Source organism: Pezoporus wallicus, unplaced genomic scaffold, assembly GCF_028554395.1.
Source record: "Pezoporus wallicus isolate ANWC-B61680 ecotype Strahan unplaced genomic scaffold, APGP_CSIRO_Pwel_v1 contig_747, whole genome shotgun sequence".
Lineage (NCBI taxonomy): Eukaryota > Metazoa > Chordata > Aves > Psittaciformes > Psittacidae > Pezoporus > Pezoporus wallicus.
In genome coordinates this window covers 1,363,106-1,381,070 of record NW_026638457.1, presented here as the reverse complement: position 1 = coordinate 1,381,070, position 17,965 = coordinate 1,363,106, and the positions used below count along the sequence as shown (strand labels likewise).

At 36.3% G+C, this 17,965-nt stretch overlaps 1 protein-coding gene across 2 annotated transcripts in view; it reads left to right on the top strand.

Annotated features, from left to right (window-relative positions):
• Window positions 1-17,965, top strand: part of MMS22L (MMS22 like, DNA repair protein) — a 90,999-nt gene that overhangs the window by 21,517 nt on the left and 51,517 nt on the right. For both annotated transcript variants that reach the window (XM_057410826.1, XM_057410825.1), the window contains exons 11-14: window positions 3,489-3,551; window positions 9,526-9,645; window positions 10,047-10,270; window positions 12,547-13,056. In XM_057410826.1, the coding sequence (XP_057266809.1) occupies window positions 3,489-3,551; window positions 9,526-9,645; window positions 10,047-10,270; window positions 12,547-13,056 (917 nt within the window). The remainder of the gene's footprint in view (window positions 1-3,488; window positions 3,552-9,525; window positions 9,646-10,046; window positions 10,271-12,546; window positions 13,057-17,965) is intronic.

Here is a 17,965-nt window from a genome sequence, read left to right as displayed (position 1 = left end):
TCTTTATGTTCAAACTGTTAGCTGTGCTTTGCATCAGAGTGTGGTTGTGAATTTGTCCAGGGATCCCTTTTCTCTTAAATGCCATTGGTGCTTACAAAAAAATTCTATCGGTAAGAACAGTGACTTTTCACAAACAAGAATATAGTCTGTCATAGATAGTTGATCGTAAGCATTTCTTCAGGTGTTCTTCCTCCCTCAAATTACAGCCTCAAACATTCTTTGAATATTTTAAAATAAAATAGTCTGTAATTATGAATTTGTGAAGTCAGTGGAATTACATCAGGACTCAGTGTAGTCCTGTTTTGTTGGTTAAACATCTGATGTGATAGCTTCATGACACATGCTTTCTTTTAATTAACTGTGATCAGAGGTGGGAGGGTGATGTGTCATAATGATGGTTATTCATGTGCTGTGTAGCAAAAATTGCCTCTAAGCCTATGTCATCTGTGGAAGATTTTCAATTTTTTAATGTGGTCTGCATGGCCTTGAGGTTATTATGAAAGCTTTTAAAATTCTAAATAGGTTTCAGACTTGCTTCCTTTTATTTCTTCCCCTTTAGCTCATATAATGTAATTTCAAACATGTAATGATTCATATATATTGAATATATATTTCATATACTTTAAACCATTTTTCTTAAAACTTGAAAATTTTGGCCAGGTCTCCCATTTGAGACTCTGTTCTAAGGAATATACAGTACATGTCTCTTTCCATAACCCCTCACTCAGGTCTCACTTCACTCTTCTGAAAAGCACGATTTGTACATTTAAAAACCAAATGGGACCTGATGAGGAAATTTGCTACTTCTGAACATTGCAGGGGTCAATTTCAATATACTGCGGGCTGGGAAAATATAGGCAGAATTACCTGGGGCTAAGAATTCTTGCCTTGCATACAATAATGTGAAATGACTACATGGCAAGATATGCAAACACAGAGTTCAAGATGAGAAGCCTAGAATGGCTCTTACAGGTAGTCAGCTGTTAGACCTTGAAAAAGTTTCTTCCTGCAAACTTGAAGGGTCTTAGCTTACATTTTTGGTTTTAGCAGCACTTTTATGCACTGTAAAGTCTCTAGGTTTAGTTGGTTTTAGGGCACACTGGAGGAGGTAGGAGGCTGTTATAAGCCAGCAGGTTTGGAGTAAGAGACGTAGATTCTGTGTATTGTCTGACAAGAATGAATTGTACACAGTTGCCATGCCATATTGGCAGTGAGCAGGGAATACTGTTAGGATGTAAATCTAATGGGATTTGAATGACACAGGTCTGCTGAAATATCAAAGATGATTGAGGCTAATAAAAAAAAAAGAGTGCAGCAGGTGGTTAGTGTCATTATTTCCTGAGTTCGGGTTGAACCTGGGTGCAGTCTTGCAATAAATTCCTGCTGGTGTCAGGAGTTTGCCCTAGATTAGTCCAGGATCTTGTAAAGTGATTTGCATACTGCAGCTGAGCTGGAACTTTGGCAATAAACATCTTTTGTATAGATCATGTGTCCTTGGACTGTGTGAGTGCTAAAAGAATGTTCTGAGCAAGTTGATGCGGACATTAAGAGGTCTTGTAGCCATTTAGCGTGAATATCTCTAATATCTACTCATGTCTTTAGAGCAGTTGACTAGATTTACTTGGAGTCTGCAGCATGACCGTGACAGTGTATAGGAGTTCACATAATGTCAAGCTCTAAAATACAGTAGACAAAAATCTGATGGAAGTACTAGCTAGAACTGTCTGGGAATGCTGACTCTGCATTTCCTGGCTCTTACTCATTATTGGAGTGCAGTCTTTACTCCTTGGTTACTTCTGGATGCATCCTGTCAGGAGATGCTTCTCCTGACAGGATGCTAGCACTGGTTTCTTGGTACAAAGGCTTAGGCGTCAGTCACAGCTTAAGTTCTGTTTGCCATCCTACACATGGTATGCTCTCTACTGTTCTGGCACAGTTATTTGTGTTCCTGTTCTATGACCTAGGTCAGGCTCTCCTCCCCTTTTCATTCTTTCTCTGCTAAAGCTCTAGGTTGGTTCACTGATCTGGTTCACACTGTGTCCCACAAACAGAAGTATCAGAATAACTGAGCAAAGGCAGGCTATAGCTGTGAGGGCAGGAACAACAGCTAGCAGGACGAGGAGGAAGCAGTGGAGACTCCTTAATTGATACAGTTCAAGTTCCTGAATTGTGAAATCACAGCTATAGTATAATTTTCTGCAGTTCTGTCCCTTCATTCATATTTTTTCCATGGATGGTCCATAGACTGCACTTGCTTCCATCAGTAATCTTTCATAACTCTTGTGCAAAAATATTAAGCCACCAATAGTCAAATTATCTTATGTAAGTATTAGTGCATCTTTTTAAAGAGTTCATCTTTAAAATTCTCTTGGTACTCTAAAGTTCTGTGTGGAATTGTCATGAAGTCACAGCATTGAGTAGTGCAATCAATAGCAGAGGAGGTTGGGGCATGATGGTGTTGCTGCTGAAAAGTAGTTATATTTCAATTACCAAAGCATAAGATGCTCCTTATTGTTAATTCTATACATTTACAGAATAGATATCTTCAGAATAATTCATAAAGCTTAACAGTTGTGGTAGTGGAGGGAATTAGTATAAGGCAGGACACTGATGAAAGATCTGTGTTCACGTATCTAGTTATCTACACAAGCTACATATATAGCTGAGTGCAAGAGATTTTTTTTTTTTTGCTTGTTTGGTTTTTTGGACCTAGACTTGGAAGTGTGTTGGCTTGGTTGCCTTTCACATTTTTCCCTGGGAAATAGTCTTAGTTGCAAAACCTTCTACCCTCTTCTTTCCTACTTTGCCTAAATATTTTTTTTCCCTTCCTTCTTAATATACTTCACCTTGCAATTCTCTTACTTTAGTAGCTCGGTGTGGTTGATTTGAATGGATAGATCTCTGTCTTCCCAAGCTGAAGAGTATGAATTATGGGCCATATTTGACATAACCTGTATATTCTCTTATCTTTATAGGCCATTACCAAATGGCTAACTTCTTACTGCACTGGCTAAAAGAATTCTTAGTGTTTGGCCTAGGGAAATATAACTTAGAAGTGTTTTTTCATTGAAAAGGGAAAAAAAAGAAAAGGTGAGATTGTACCTCTTCCTCCTTCTTACCACTTATATCTTCCTTTTACAGCATGTTAAAGAAATTGTAATATATACTGCTCATAAATCAAAAATGCCTGAATGTTTTGCTTCTTTACTTAAAGCGAAGGTTGGGGTTACAAATGAGTCAAGTTAAAGCAGTTTAAATTGTGTCCTCTTTATTTTTTTGCTCTTCATTTGGTTTTGAGGCCTAATTTTTAGAATAGTTACCAATTACATTCATAAAACAGAAAAGTTACTTTCAGTGACGACTACAGTAAGCAGTCATGAAATTAAACATTTCTGAAAATCTCTTGCTTCCTTATCTTCATGTTGTTATATAATGATTCGTGTGAGGAATACAAATGCTGTTTCTTGCTGATAATCATTATTTTTCAGAAGCAGAAGGAATCCAACTGGAAATTTGTGGAAGAACTCCTTAAAAAATCCACTGATGCTCAAGTAAGTGTGTAAAGAAAGAAATAATAAACAAGGAAGGTGTCAGGGATGCTTTCAGGAAAAGACACTACATGAAACTAAGTCCACCTGATAAGTATATTTTGAGAATTCTAGTGTTTTTATCAAGGTAAATGAGCATCTTTGATGTAGGTGAACTATGGCAGCATACAGTTCCCTCCTTGTTAGCAGTTACACTTGCTTAAAAGTGGTTGTGCTTGATGCTAAATTGTCAGATAAAGGAAGAAGATAATTATCCTGGAAGGGTAGGTATGTGGCTACTCAGACAAGATGTATTCAGAATAAGAACTGGATGCTTAGAAAACGTAAACCAGATACTGAATGTGAGGATATCAAGTTGAGGAGACATGATGAAGGTGATAGTCAGTTGCATTGAAAATTCAGCTATATCCTCATCACAGCAGGAAGGTGACTTGTCTTGCTGTGCAATTTGTCTTACAGGCTTGAATTGAGCTCTTACTGATAAGGTTCTAGTTTCTGAGCACTCATTTCATACCTTATCATTTTTCTTTCTGCAGAACTGTTAATGCAGTGCTTCAAGGCCCAGAGGTCAGAATTGACCTCCTTTTAAAATGCTTTTAAATATGCTGTTCATCATGCTTATAAATATGTTACATTGCAGCTCTATAAATTTGTTCTGAAGTTGCATAGTACAGGTTGCAAATGCTGTATCAGCAACACCTATAAAATTTTTTGTACGCTTAAGAAGGGAATGAGCATCTTTCTCAGATGAAAAAAAATTCTGCAAAGTTCTGTTATTGAAATTAGACAAGGAAACAGTTATTTCTTTTTATTACTACTGCCTTGCTTATAGCAGCAACTGTGGTTGAAGCTGGAGTATGGAACAATACTTATAGTTTTTACAAAAAGATATTTTGTAGTTGTTTGGATAGTTGATTCATTAAAGTATTAAAAAGTTGAAAAATCCTGCTGTACATAAACACATTTGTTTATGTAGTCTTTCAGCTTAAAAGGTTAACTCTTTTTGAATGGTTTCACAGTATGCAACTGAATACACACTGTGCATATACATTAAAACTACAGTGATAACATCACTTACTGGATGCTTACTATTTGTGAGAGAAACTGGAGAGATTTAGGCAAGAGACATAGAAATTATGAGTAGCTTATTAGATACCTTCCTGTGTTGCATTTTTTGTATGTCACCAATGTCAGAAACATTAAGAAGACACGTGTAGTTAATGTTTTTCTTCAAAATATTTGTTTTTTCTTGTGAATATCTTTTTGAATAAAGATTACTCTGAAATTGAGTATATGTAAAAGATACAGCTTTTTGATGCTTCTGGTAAACAAGTATTGAATTTTAGACAGTTTAGCAAGGCAGCTAGATGGCCAAGTTCAGAAGATTTGGATGAGTCAATCATGAGACAGTAATATGAGGAAAATACCTGATTTAATTTCTAAAGACAATCGCTGTTAGAATTAAAACAAACCCTCATTTGCCAAGGACATGTTTGCAACTGTTACCAGTTGTCTTAAGAAGCCTTCTTTCTAGTTTATTTTCCTTGCTTGTAGGAAATGCTCCTTGGAGAGCATTAGTCCCTATGTGTGCATGCACAAGTGGATGTAGGTACTTTTGTTGAAAAAATGCATCTTGCTTCCTATCCCTAAACACCAGCCTTCTTAGCAGCATCTAGGAAGATTTTCTTTCATTAGTAGACAGTGTCTGTCTTCTCTGCTGATCTGTTGGCTTCATATGGCCTGTCTTACCTTTTATCTTATCCTTTTATATCTCCAAGTATGTTTGAGACCAGAAGATGTAAGAATGAGAAACACAATGGGATATCAAGAAATCAACAATGAAATGCAACAGGGAGAAGCAGGAGAAAGCAAAAGGGAGAATAGTGCTCTTTTGAATGAAAAACAGGAAGGTGTTGATGATACTACCCACTAACGCATGGCTTGTTTGTTAGTAAAACCTACCTGAGCCATACTTTTCAGCATATATCCTCTGTTGTCTATACTATGCACAGTAATAGCTGTGCAAAACAAGTTAGAAGAAATGATAGTGCAGAATCACTCATTTGCAAGAGAGGTCAGGAATTGGTGGTTAGAAACTTAATTTTTAAGTATATGGGAGCTTAAAACCTAGTAATGTTTACAACATACTATGTCCATCATCCTTTTAAGGCGCTTGTGCTTGTTGCTCCCTGTCTTCAAAAGGTTGTAGACTGTACATGTTCAGGTGGAGAATGGGAATATGGAAAGGAAGGGGAGGAAATGGAGATGAAATCAAGTATGTGTAATTCTGTACGTTCAAAAGCATCTGAAAAAGGTGCAGATCATACATTTGTAATGTAAATTGGTGATCTCTCTCCTACCAGTAAATGTCAATTTCTCTTCATGTAAGCTTCAATCTCTGTGTTATGAGAGATGATAGGCACTGTTGCAGACCTGCGTTTTGAGGGTAAGGTAGCATTGTCGCAGAGAAAAGAATGATGATCACCAGGAGCTGGAGTTAGCTTTAACATTCTTAGGGCAGCTAAGTATTGGAATGACTAACCGGTGTTAAACCTACAGCATATTGGTAGTTTCAGTAAAACTGTTTAGTGATCCCTACCAGTGTGACCCACCTTCATCCAGCATAAGCCTAAATTTGTGGGTAATAAAGACTTCCTGAGGAAGGTATCTCGTGTCCAAGTGAAGCTGACAGAGGAGTGCTGCAGTTCCTTGTCTTCAGGTAGGAACTTCATATAGTCAGCCTGTTTCTGAGTAAGGCTAAGATGTGAAGATGCTGTTCAGGTTAGGGGACCAATGGGGATGTGAAGCAAAATTATTCTACTTGTGATCTGTAAATAAAGATGGGAACAATAATAGATACCTGGGAAAATGCAGAATGCTGCTTCCTTGGATACATCCTTTCAGTTTCAAACAGTTGATAGACTAGTGAGTTTCTCAGCCAGGAACTGCTCTTTCTTTTTATAATTCTTGATGGATAGAGTTGAAGGCAATTGCTTGTTTGAAAGATCTCCCATCTGTAACACTAAAAAAGGGCATTTATGGGGAAACTAGTTACATGAGGTATTCCCTACCTCTGTTGTAATTTGGATTTCTGTTACTGGGCTAATGAGAAATGTATACCTGGTTTACAATGCTGTTCGTACTACAAAATGAAAATTATACAGCTGTATTTGTATACTAGGCAACATCAAACTGACTAAATTCATGGCTTGTCAGTGTAAGAATTTATGTTTGCAAAGTTCTATTGTAAGTGAGAATCAAAAGCTTTTTTGTTTGCAAGAACTAATAGCAGTCTGTCTTATTAGCCTTCTCTCATTTTAGAAAATAAATGCTTTATGTTGTTTCATTTCTGCCTCAGTTTTGTTATACCTTCACTATATTTTCTTCTTTAATTCTACTCTAACGGAGATACAGAAGTATTTGTTGGAGTTCTAGGAAACCAATTTTGTTACTACAGTAGGAGGTCATAAGAGAAAAATGTTGTGTTTAGATAGTACTATCATTTTGATGATATCTGGTGTTCCTCCCTTCTGTGATAAATTAAAAGCTGACTTCCTCAAGAGTTCTGATAGTATATCCAGCAGTGCAAGAGACCATTTTAAGCAAAAGAGCAATGAGAGAATCTATTAATCCCAGGGATATTTGAAGTCTGGAGAACTTTCATATTAAATTTGAGATAAATCCTTCAGTACTATCTCTGTTTTGGAAACTTCTGAAACTATTGTTGGTTAGATAAATAATGGTTGAAATTGAAGCTGCTCACAATAACACTTTTATTGTTGAATTAATTTAACTGAAGCAGTCATTGTTTGTTGAATTAGATCCTAAATATAATCCTGTGCACAAATTACAGCTTTAAGACTAAGCATTCTGTTTCTAAGGGGTGTATGTTTTGATTTGGTTGTTTGTTTTCTGGGGGTGTTTTTTTACATCCTTCATAACTAGATAGCTCTCTAGAGAAATAGATATGTTCAGCTGCAGTTTTTTTGGTTTTATATCATAACTCTTTTATTCATTAAAAAACAGCAGCTTTTGAAAATGGCTGAGGTTCTGACTTTTTTTTTGTATACTATTATTTTGGGAAGACTATTAATTTAATAGTTACAGTTATGTTATACATAAAAATAATACTTGAACATCACCTCTCGTAGGCACTTTTATTATATTTGCACGCTTATTCTGTGCATCTTTTAACAACTCTCTCTTGAAGAGTTTTCTTTCCTGTTTCAGTGGGTTTTGTATGTTAGAAAATTATATATACAAGACATTACATATGACAATTGAAACTGCCATTTCAGTTTTCATGTTGCAGAAATATACCACTTTAGAAGCTGTATGCCCTACATTAATTGTTCATGAGAAGGCAGGCATGTTTAGAAGTTGTGTAGATGATTGGTGTAATTGTTTACAGTGTTCTGATAAAGTGTAGCAAATAATGTTTTCCACATGAATGTATAGCCAGGTAGAGATAAGTTAGTAAGTTATAACTGCTTTGTATAGCATATGTAGCCTTGAAAACAAGGAGAAAAAGCAGCTGAAAGACATTGTAAGCAGGAAGAAATAGCATTGTGGGTAAGAGCTAAGTGACAGGTACTTAATGCTAGAATATTTTAAAACAACAGCAGCAAACAAGCAACCCCCAAACAAACAATAAAACGCAACACAACCCAATGATATCTTTTCCCATCACCTGGCATCAGTATTTTGTTTGGTTTTGGTTTTGTTTTTTTTTAACCTTCAGCATTTTCTGAGCTGGATGAGCTTGGGACATAGTTCAGGGCCCAGCACTATAATCAGAACTGAAGGGGAAAATTTCCCAGTATTTATCTGAGACATGGTTTCCTTCATTCCCTTCCCTGGGGCTATGATTTTGAGTCATAAAACTCATCCTGTATATACTTTTTTAAATTAACCCTTTTATTCCTCTAGCTTATTTTATGCTGTTAGAAATTCCAGGCCTGTATAGTGTTTAGGTGTATTTGAAAGCTAGAAGTAGGTCACGGGTTTCTCTTGTCACAGAACAAGTTTGATATTATCCTGGATATGTTAGACTTACATGTGCAAAAGTCTTAAGACAACTGCACACAAGCTGGTCCACTAAACCACTTCTATAGCCAGTGGAGACAATAAAGCTCTTCCAGAGCTTGTCATCCTATATTTATCCCAATGTCTAAACCGGGCTAATTAAACATGTGATTTCAGTCTGAGCCGGTAGTTCCTAATATCCTAGCTCCCATGCAAGTCCAGTTTTGCTGATATCAGAAGTTGGATGAGATGGATCCCACTCTCAGTATCCATGATTACAACCTGAACACTTCACTGTGTTCAAATTGTCTGACATTTCCTATTTTATTTCCTATGAGCCACCTTCCTTTTGTGTGCAAACCTCCCTCTTTCCTCCAGTGTTTCAGGCTCTTATTTGGCTTTGATACAGAGTTGTCTGGGTTGTTAGCTTTATAGCCATGTTGCACGGGGTTGAGAAGGAACATGATTCAGAAAGAAAAGATCCTCCTGTTTGGAACATCAAGACAAACATGGGCTCTCACACAGTTGCACTTTCTCTCAGTATCAGTGGCAAATGAGCTTTCTGTTGGGCTTGCATAACAGAAGGGCTGAAGTGTTAGCTTGCATGCAGTCTAGCTAATGCCCTCATATACCTTTTAGCAAGATTATGCACCATGCAGTCATGTTCAAGTTAGATTCACAATACTGAGTTGGCTGTTATCTTAATGTGTACAATTCTACGGGTGCCTGAAATGGTGATGAACTGTTTATATTGGCTGGATTGCAGGATGCAATTGTCAGCTTTTATTTAGTAATTCTTGGCTGGTATTAGCAGATGCATTTACTCAATGTTATGTAATTTAAATTAAAAATTATATTAGGAAATTATTCTTAAGAGTCTGGTAGTATCAGGTTTATGTTTAGACAAGGTGATGCTCCCCACCTACAATAAACTTCTTATTGCCTTTTCAAGACTGGTGTGTTAGAGGAACACTTAAGAATGCATCTTCAGTGCTGTTTAACTTTGTGTAGTTCCTGGGACTTGAACCTCTCTATTGTCACCATACTCTGGGATTATTACAGCAAGAACCTGGTAAGTATATGAATATATAAAGATGTAGAATTTCATGTTGACAGTCCCCCATTTTTAGTAATTAATTCTGATTCTCCTCTAGCCAAGCTTGATGGCTGTACTTTTGTAAAATATATTTACAATATTTAGTAAATAGCAGTATCCCTAGATTTGCTCTATTTATTTAAGAAATCATGTTTAAATGTTATGTTCCATTACATTGTGTAACAATAGAATTAATTACAATGTGGTTTTGACTCTTATTTTTCATCAAGACTACTGATTTTAAGATCTTGTAAAGATACTTTTCACATAGTTGCAATGCATTTTTTATTTTTTTTGTGTGGATTGCATCTTATTGCATTTGGGATGTTAGCATTTGTTATTACTTACAATCTCTCCCGTTTTATTTATTCTTTTAGAACAGTTGCTTTACTGTTCCTTGGCTTGGTCTGAAGGGTCTGGCAAGTGTTAGCAAAACTTCTTTATTAATGTTTGAGTTGGCGAAAAGCTGCTGTTGTAAACAGCAGGTCCCCACCCTGTACATGTCCAGCAACAGTTACTTCATTTTTCTCTGTATTTTGGCACGGATGATGAAGGAAGCAGAGAACAATGGCATGCATCCTTGGAAACAAATTAAAGGACGGTATGGCCCCTATTTAGTTTGTCTTGTGTTGTAAGAGGTCTAGTCAGTCAGACTGAATGTGGCCCTTCCAGCCACACAGCAAAGCAAGCGGGGGTACTGTGCTCATGAGAAAGTAAAGGGGATAAGGGAGGGATCCAGGATGATTCATAATTTGAAGAAAGCAGTTGTTCCCTGAAGTTTCTGATGCCAGCTGAGGCTGTGGCAAAGTCCAGGAGCTGGGTCCAAGAATCACCTTGGCATCCATAGCTTGTGATAATTTACTTTGTCCCATAGGCCAGGAATTTGTTACACTGGCAACCTATGCAGTGGTGCAACCCTATTGCCAGACAGGTAATGTAATTAAAGGACGAACTCTATTTGAGCTGCATTTAAGCCATGTGTTGTCCAAGAACATGCAGATTGGTTTTTGCTAGCCCTGCAGTTTAATTTATGTTTCCATTTTCTTTGTCATGGTTTCTAAAATTTCTCATGATATTTTTTGTGAGAGTTTTGAGTTTTCATTTCATTTTGAAACATACTAATTAAGATGTACACTCAGTCATGATATAAAACCCCCTATAAAATATATATGGCCTAAATCAAAATCCTGATGTTACAAAGATTTATTGAATGCTTAAAACTTTTATTATAATAATGAGATTGTACTGATAATTGAAAGTGCTTTTTAATTTTATTTTTTTTTCCCCCATTGGATATAGAAGACTTAAAAATATTAGGGGGGGGGGGGTGTTTTGATTTTTAAAAAATATTATTAAGCATTAATAAAATCAGTCAAATTTTTATTATGTATTTTTTTGTGTGCAAATAACAAATACAGAAAAGACACACATGTGAATGCACATCTGCTTACAAAGTTACTTGGTATGTTTCTTCCAAGAAGGGGAAAATATACCTAATATTTATGTACACTTCACAAGTTGCTACAGTCAGTAAAGTTTGGGTTTAAAAATTGTTACAACTGTATGCAAACAAACATGTTGTTGGATGTAATTAGTAATTTTAATTAGCCTGTTCTGTTTTTACTGAAAGCAAATTATACTTACGTTTTTGTGCTATTATAGCTTGTTACTTTCCCTAATTTAAGAGGGGGAATAATAATAGACAACACACACTGTGTCAGTCTGCTCAACCAGTATTCATCATCTCTGCCTTGAATAAATCAATTACACAAGTAGCAAAATTTAACAGCCTGCAGCAATGATTTTGGGATGAACTCTGTTTTCAGCAGCTAACCAAGCATTAATTGATGCATGAAGAATGTAAATGCCTGTCAGTAATAATTTACTATTAAACAAGATTAATTGGCTTTGCTGTAAATTTTGGTGGCTAAATTTGATAACCGCAGCACCACTTCCCACTATTTTTCCAGGTAGCAGAACAGGAAAATGGCATTTATGGATGTTTACTTACTGCATGTGGAATGTACTTTAAATTAAAGGTGAAGGGTATACCCAAGGTTTTAAACACAGAAATCAGAAAGTTAAGCAAGCCATTTTCACCTTAATCCTCTGTTGTAAGAATGCTGACATTTTTTTTTAAAGTCCGGATCTGAACAAAAGTCATAGGAAAGTGATATGTGTAAAAGCTTTGTGCTTCTTGTCAACCCCTTTAAAGTTGCAAAGTAGCAGTGCTTCTCACCATCAACTACGTATGACTTGAGCACTGTCATATAAGCAATGCAGCTTGAAGTTTCTTAATAACTTCCTGCTGGTGAGCGGATTCTTTTCCAAACACCTTAGTTTCCCTGTTTTCTTCCAAACTTGTGGTCCACACTCCATACAGTAGAAGTGCAGTCCAGGTCAGTAAAAGAAATAAGGGAGTTTTTTAGGGAAGAAGTTGAGGTACTCTAATTGTTTGCTGTTGCAAAGAGGTACCACTTGGCAACTTCCTTTCTTAGGAGCCATTATGGGCTAAGTTTCATTGATGTGAAGGCATGGTGTGGAGGACACCCATCACAGACAAGGTAGAGAGAGTCTGCTCATAACTTTATGCACAACTTCGTTGCATAAGGGAGAAGGGTTAGGCTGTACCTGGAGTTGAAAACTTAGCATGTACCTTGTATTAGGAGCAGAAAATAAAATAGCATTTTTGTTCCAGTAGTAGTACAGGAGGAGAGGGAAAAGGGGATGCTTAAAACTTAGGGGTTACTGAAGAGGATAACTGTAAACTAAAAGCATGGAAATAAAATTTTAGTCTATCAAGCAGATAGAAATTTGCATAGTTTAAGAAAAAACTTTCTCTTTCCTGGTTTTTGTTGGTTTGTTTTTTTAATGTAGGATTTATTCCAAGTTCCATCGGAGAAGAATGCAGGAGCTGACAGAAGTGGGGCTGCAGAACTTCTTTAACCTGTTCCTCATGCTGGCAATTGTTGCAGAAACAGAGGATATAGTGAGTCGAGTGTTGGATCTTTTGGATTTCCTGACTCCATCCTCCCTCACTGTGTCTCAAAGAGCTCTCATCTGGAGAGGTCATTTTGCTTTCATTTTGATTTATGTTGAGAAGAACATGGACATTAGTGTTCTAGCTGAGAAACTCTCAAATGCTTTCCGTGAGAAGGCAAAGGAGTTCTTAGTAACCAAAAATGACTACACACAGAAACAAAATCTCTGGACTGTACTTTCTACCTATGTCGATGGTGTCCAAGAAGTGTTTGAGACCAGCTGCTACTTAAGCCTTTCTGAGGAAAAGTTGTTAAATGATGGCTTTACTATGCTGCTGCCTGCTTGTCGAGGAGCTGAACTGAGTATGGTCCTAAATTTTCTTCAGGTTGTTCTAGACAGACTTCGGTAAGTTATTTAGTTAAATTGTGGATATAGACCGGTGTGTTGGTTTTGTGTTTAGGGTTAAACTGTAGTTCATATTAGCTTCATACTGGAATAGAGTAAAATTCAAATCTCTGGAGTGCTGTGCATGATATATGTTAAATTTCCAAATCCACCAATACCTCACTATATTTAGACTCTTAAAAATGTTTTCTTACTATTTCAGGACACTAGGTTTGACATCCCTGATATTTTGTTAATGAATTAGTGGCTTTCTAGAAAATCATCCTGTTGCTCCTATTTCAGACAATACCATCTTTAGCATAAGAAATTTCAAAATCGTTACCTGTACTAAATTACTTAAATTAGGTGGGTTTGGTGTGGGGTTTTTTATTGTTATTATTATTCACTGAATTTATTCTAGTTTTCAGTCTCTTTTTTTATTACAATTTTTCACCAGGGTTGCAATAAAGTACAACAGTTATGGAAATTTAAATACTTCTCTGAGGTTTGATAGGAAATAAGGAAATATTTTACGACTTTCAAACAGTTTTGCTTTGATGTACTTGCTCAATTTTCAACATCCACAGTGCCCTTCAATAAGCATATTTTTGTCTACTGATGCCTTTGAGAAGTAGTCCTCCAGTTTGAAGCCCAAACTGCTTTTTTTTTTTCTATAAGATATTACGAGGCAGCTATTGATCTTCCATTACTTCAAATGTGCAAGACTGAAATATGTGGAAAGAGCTGTGAAAGGATGCATAACAGGAATAGTGAGGCCTGTATGCAAGATCTTTCTTTAACTAGATTCTTTGTTACTGTCTAGTAGTTTGACTGCAGCTGTCAATAGCTCATAGATCCCAAGACAACTGTTTTTCTGGCAGTCTTTTGAAAAAAGATGAAGCACAAAACTGAGTTTAGTTGATTTATTATTTAGTATTTCAGTTCAACTGAATGTATTTACTGGAATAAATTGGAGACTTCAAAAATACTTTGACATTTTCTCCATTAGCTAGCACACGGCATTTGTTGTGTTGTTTTTAAAGATGAAATGGGGAAAAAATTTGAGACTGGTGGAAGAAGTTCCCTATTTCATAACTTGACAGTATTTTGAAGCTCTCCAGAGCTGGGGGTTAAGTGGTCCTCTTGTAAGATGGGGAGGAGGGCATAGAAGTTCATTGCAGACTTCTCAGGTCATCACATACAAGGTACAGGACAGTATTTGTACCTTTCCTTACAAAAAGCAGGTCTGTTGAAATATTTGAATTAACCAACACACTCAAATACTAATTGGTATGAGAGAGATTGTTAGAGCCTTGTATTTAACAATTCTTTATTTCAGCTTCTGTATTTATACATTTGGTTACTTTTACCTGCTTATTTATCCAACCTACAGAGAAGCTTAATTCGTTAATGTGTAAAATGCTTTGATCTTCCGGTTCGATGGAACAGGAAAATATTACTGGTTCTCTCTCTCACTTTGACAGACTCACTGCAAATAAGCTTCTGTTGCTGTACAAATAGAACAACACTGAAATCACTTTCTTGGTTCAGAAGAATTGGATGACTTTGTGCCAACCAGATGTTAAACTATTATTGGCGTAACCAGACTGATTAGTCCTGGTCTGTCTGCAGACTTGCAGAAGGATGAAACAGTTCAATGCCACTCGCTCTCGTGTTTTGAAAATCCAGGCAGATATAAGATAGTAGGCCTTTCATAAATGTAATTTTTCTGTACCCTGCACTCTTAATAATTTTATAACTGCATGACAGGGAATTTGCAGGTAAGAAGTAAGTCAGATCACTGATTAAAGAGAGAAGCTGCTCCCTCTAGGCTGTTAGGAAATAATAACTTCATGTGCCACTTTCTGCTAACCCCAGATGATGGCTCACAGGAGCATTCTTTATTGCTGATTAAGTAGCATTATGAAAATACTAACTTGATTGCGTTAACTAAATGCCTCAGTATTTAAAGCTTAAAATGACAGATAGTTTTAGTGGTCCCCTTTAACATATCTTGTTGGATTGCTGAAATCGCATTCCAGGTTTCCCAGTTGCTTTTATTTGAGGGTATGGTAAAAATGGCAATCTTTCATTTACAGAGCAAGGTGTAGCCAAAAGCTCTTCTTTAATTATAGCTATTCATGCTGCTATGGTTAAGGGTCTGTCAGCATTTCCATTATCAACCTTTATTTTCAAGGGTTTTGAAACATAGCAGTGAAAACTTGCTTTGGGCTAAAACTTGGCGTACAAGGTTTTGAAAGGGCGCTTGTTTTCTTCTGTCTATTTTCTTACAAGGCATCTGAAAAGATGCCCCCACCTTCACCATTTTTACAGTACTGTGTTTTGAAATAACCTGTTCCATGTTTTTCTGGTATTTTTCCCGTCTGCTAGAAAAGTACTGGTAGCCTTTGATTGTTCTGTTTTTGATTGTTCTATTTACCTATGTTTGGATGGTTTTAAATAAGCTTTTTTAACCAATTTTTTTTTTAATTATTATCATTATGACATTTTGGTGTCCATATATTTCAATAGAACTGTTACTTGGCAGGAGGACTCATTTTTATCAGAGTTTGATACGTGGCAAGTTGAACATTGGAAACAAGATGCTACTTGCTGGCACTTCCAAGTATTTGATCTTCATAGTGAGATTCAATATGAAGTGCAAGATTGTATTTTAATACAGTCTCATTTTTGAAAATGTGTAAAATAAACATCAAACAATAAAGAAACTCCCCAAAATAAAAATGCAGAGCACTTCTTTCCTATGTTTACTTGGAGCATTCAGCTTCAAGATCAGACATAATTTTTCACTTTATTTTTTCTGGTTTTAAGCAGTGTTTTAGAACACAGATTTTTTTTTTGTTTGCTTGGTTGTTTTTTCGTTTTTTTTCTTTTTTCTTTAATGAAAGGTAAATTCAGGGTGCTTGCCCATATGTGCTTTTCATTTGTTCCAAATCTCTGGCAGTAGTCATTTGAATACAGTCTGACACAAAAAGAAACCCATGATTAATAAAAATACAGGCATTTAATGGATTTGACAGAACTCACTGTAAAAATGGACACAAATCTGTTGAGTGCCTGGAAAAGCAGGTTGTAGCATTGCAATATGTTATTCTTTGAAGAAGTGCTTGAAACATGTTCAAATGTCTCTTATTGTAATCTGGTATTGCTCTGACATGAGCTTTCTGTTATTGTCATTATCCTGGCATTTGGGTTTTGTAGTATTAGCACTGAGTTACAAGTTTATAAAATGCTAGTACTTGTCTGGGTGTAAAATCATTGCTGTGCTCCAAATATTTTTGCCTAGTTTCAGGGAGACTTGCCACTGATTCGCATAGGAGAAATGAGAAGTACCGCAGATGTAATAACGTAAGAAATGGCAATTTTATTTTAAAAACATTTCTGGCATATTTATGCCCATTTGTACTGTTCTTCCAGTGTTGAAGGACATGAAAAGTTATTGGAAAATTTGGTAAAATTCATAAGCTCTACAGGAATACTAATCAGATAAACCTGTCTCTAATTAAAAGTTAGTTTAATAATTGGGCCATAGAGAACAGCAGAACTGACTGTTTCTATCTGTTAGAGTGTGTCTAGCCTTGAGGTTGTGAGAGAAATCACTATAGGAATGGATTATGCTATATATTTTTGCTATGGAAATTGATAGTAATTTGTAATTTTTGTGTGTGTTACTTGCCTGTGGGAAGCTTTCTGAGACTGAAAGAAGCCACTCTCCCCCTCTCTTACTGTGTAAGTCAGCAGATAAGCTCAGGATGGGAATAGAAAGGTCCTTCCTCTTCCTTTTCTTCCCCTTCCTCCCCCCTGGGGCTTTAGTGTTAGTCTTTGTAAAATGTGTTTTCTGATGTTGAACTTCTGAAAACTGTGTCTGGAAGAGTTTGGAAGAGCATGTGTTTTCTCTTACCCATCCCATCCCATTTAGAGCTAATAGGGTGTGATGTCTTGATAAGCACAGGGGGCAACTCTATGACTAAACCACGGAATTGACAGAGGAGATCCTAGTTTGGCTCTAGGTCTCCCAGCCTTAATGAATTACTATTAGAAAGTCCTTGAAAGTTGCTGTGAACTTTGTTTACCTGTGATGGAAAAGGAAGCGAGTCGTTCCTTTTTTACTTCACAACATGGACCTCATGTTTGGGGGACAAGTGTACCTTGCTGTGCTAACTTGACCTATGGTTTAAAGTATTTTTAGGTTTGCTTTTTTTTAACCTATGGTTTAAAGTATTTTTAGGTTGGGTTTGTTTGGGGTTTTTTTGACGTTCAGTTATTCCATTAATAAAACTGAGGTTTGAATGAGTGCAAAGAAAATGTAGTCTTTATATGCTTTAGAGCATGGGAAGCAGGCACTGCTTTAAAATATAGCAGCATTTTGAGAATTTTGTTGTGTCTAAATCCTTAAAAGTAATTTATTACCATCTTCTTTGAGAATACTGCATGTGTACTTAGCTACAGTAGTTGTCTTAAGGTGTGGCTCTAGTAATTAAACTGAATTTCTTTATACTTTATGTGGGATTTTGGGGGGATCTTATTTAAAGTTTTTTGACCTTTGTCCCTTGTATTCTGATCTTCAGAGTTGAATATCTAAAACCAACATGTGTTTTGATTGTGTATTCTGTGCTCTTACAGTATTAATATATAAAGGAATGAAATGAGATAGTAGTGTGCACTGGACCTGTGTACCTAATACTTTACCTATAGAAAGCTCCTCTGTATGTCTAGCATTGGTTCAGGTTTGCAAGAATATTCATTTCTACTTCTCACTGTTTTCTTGAATTGGTAGGCGGCCATGTCAAAGCCATGTGAATAATTGATTAAAAAAAATTTCATATTGGTGTTTCAGATGTAATAAAAGAGCATCTGCCTTAGAAGGAAGGCAACAGATTCGATGACAGGGCTGGAAGGAACTCTATAT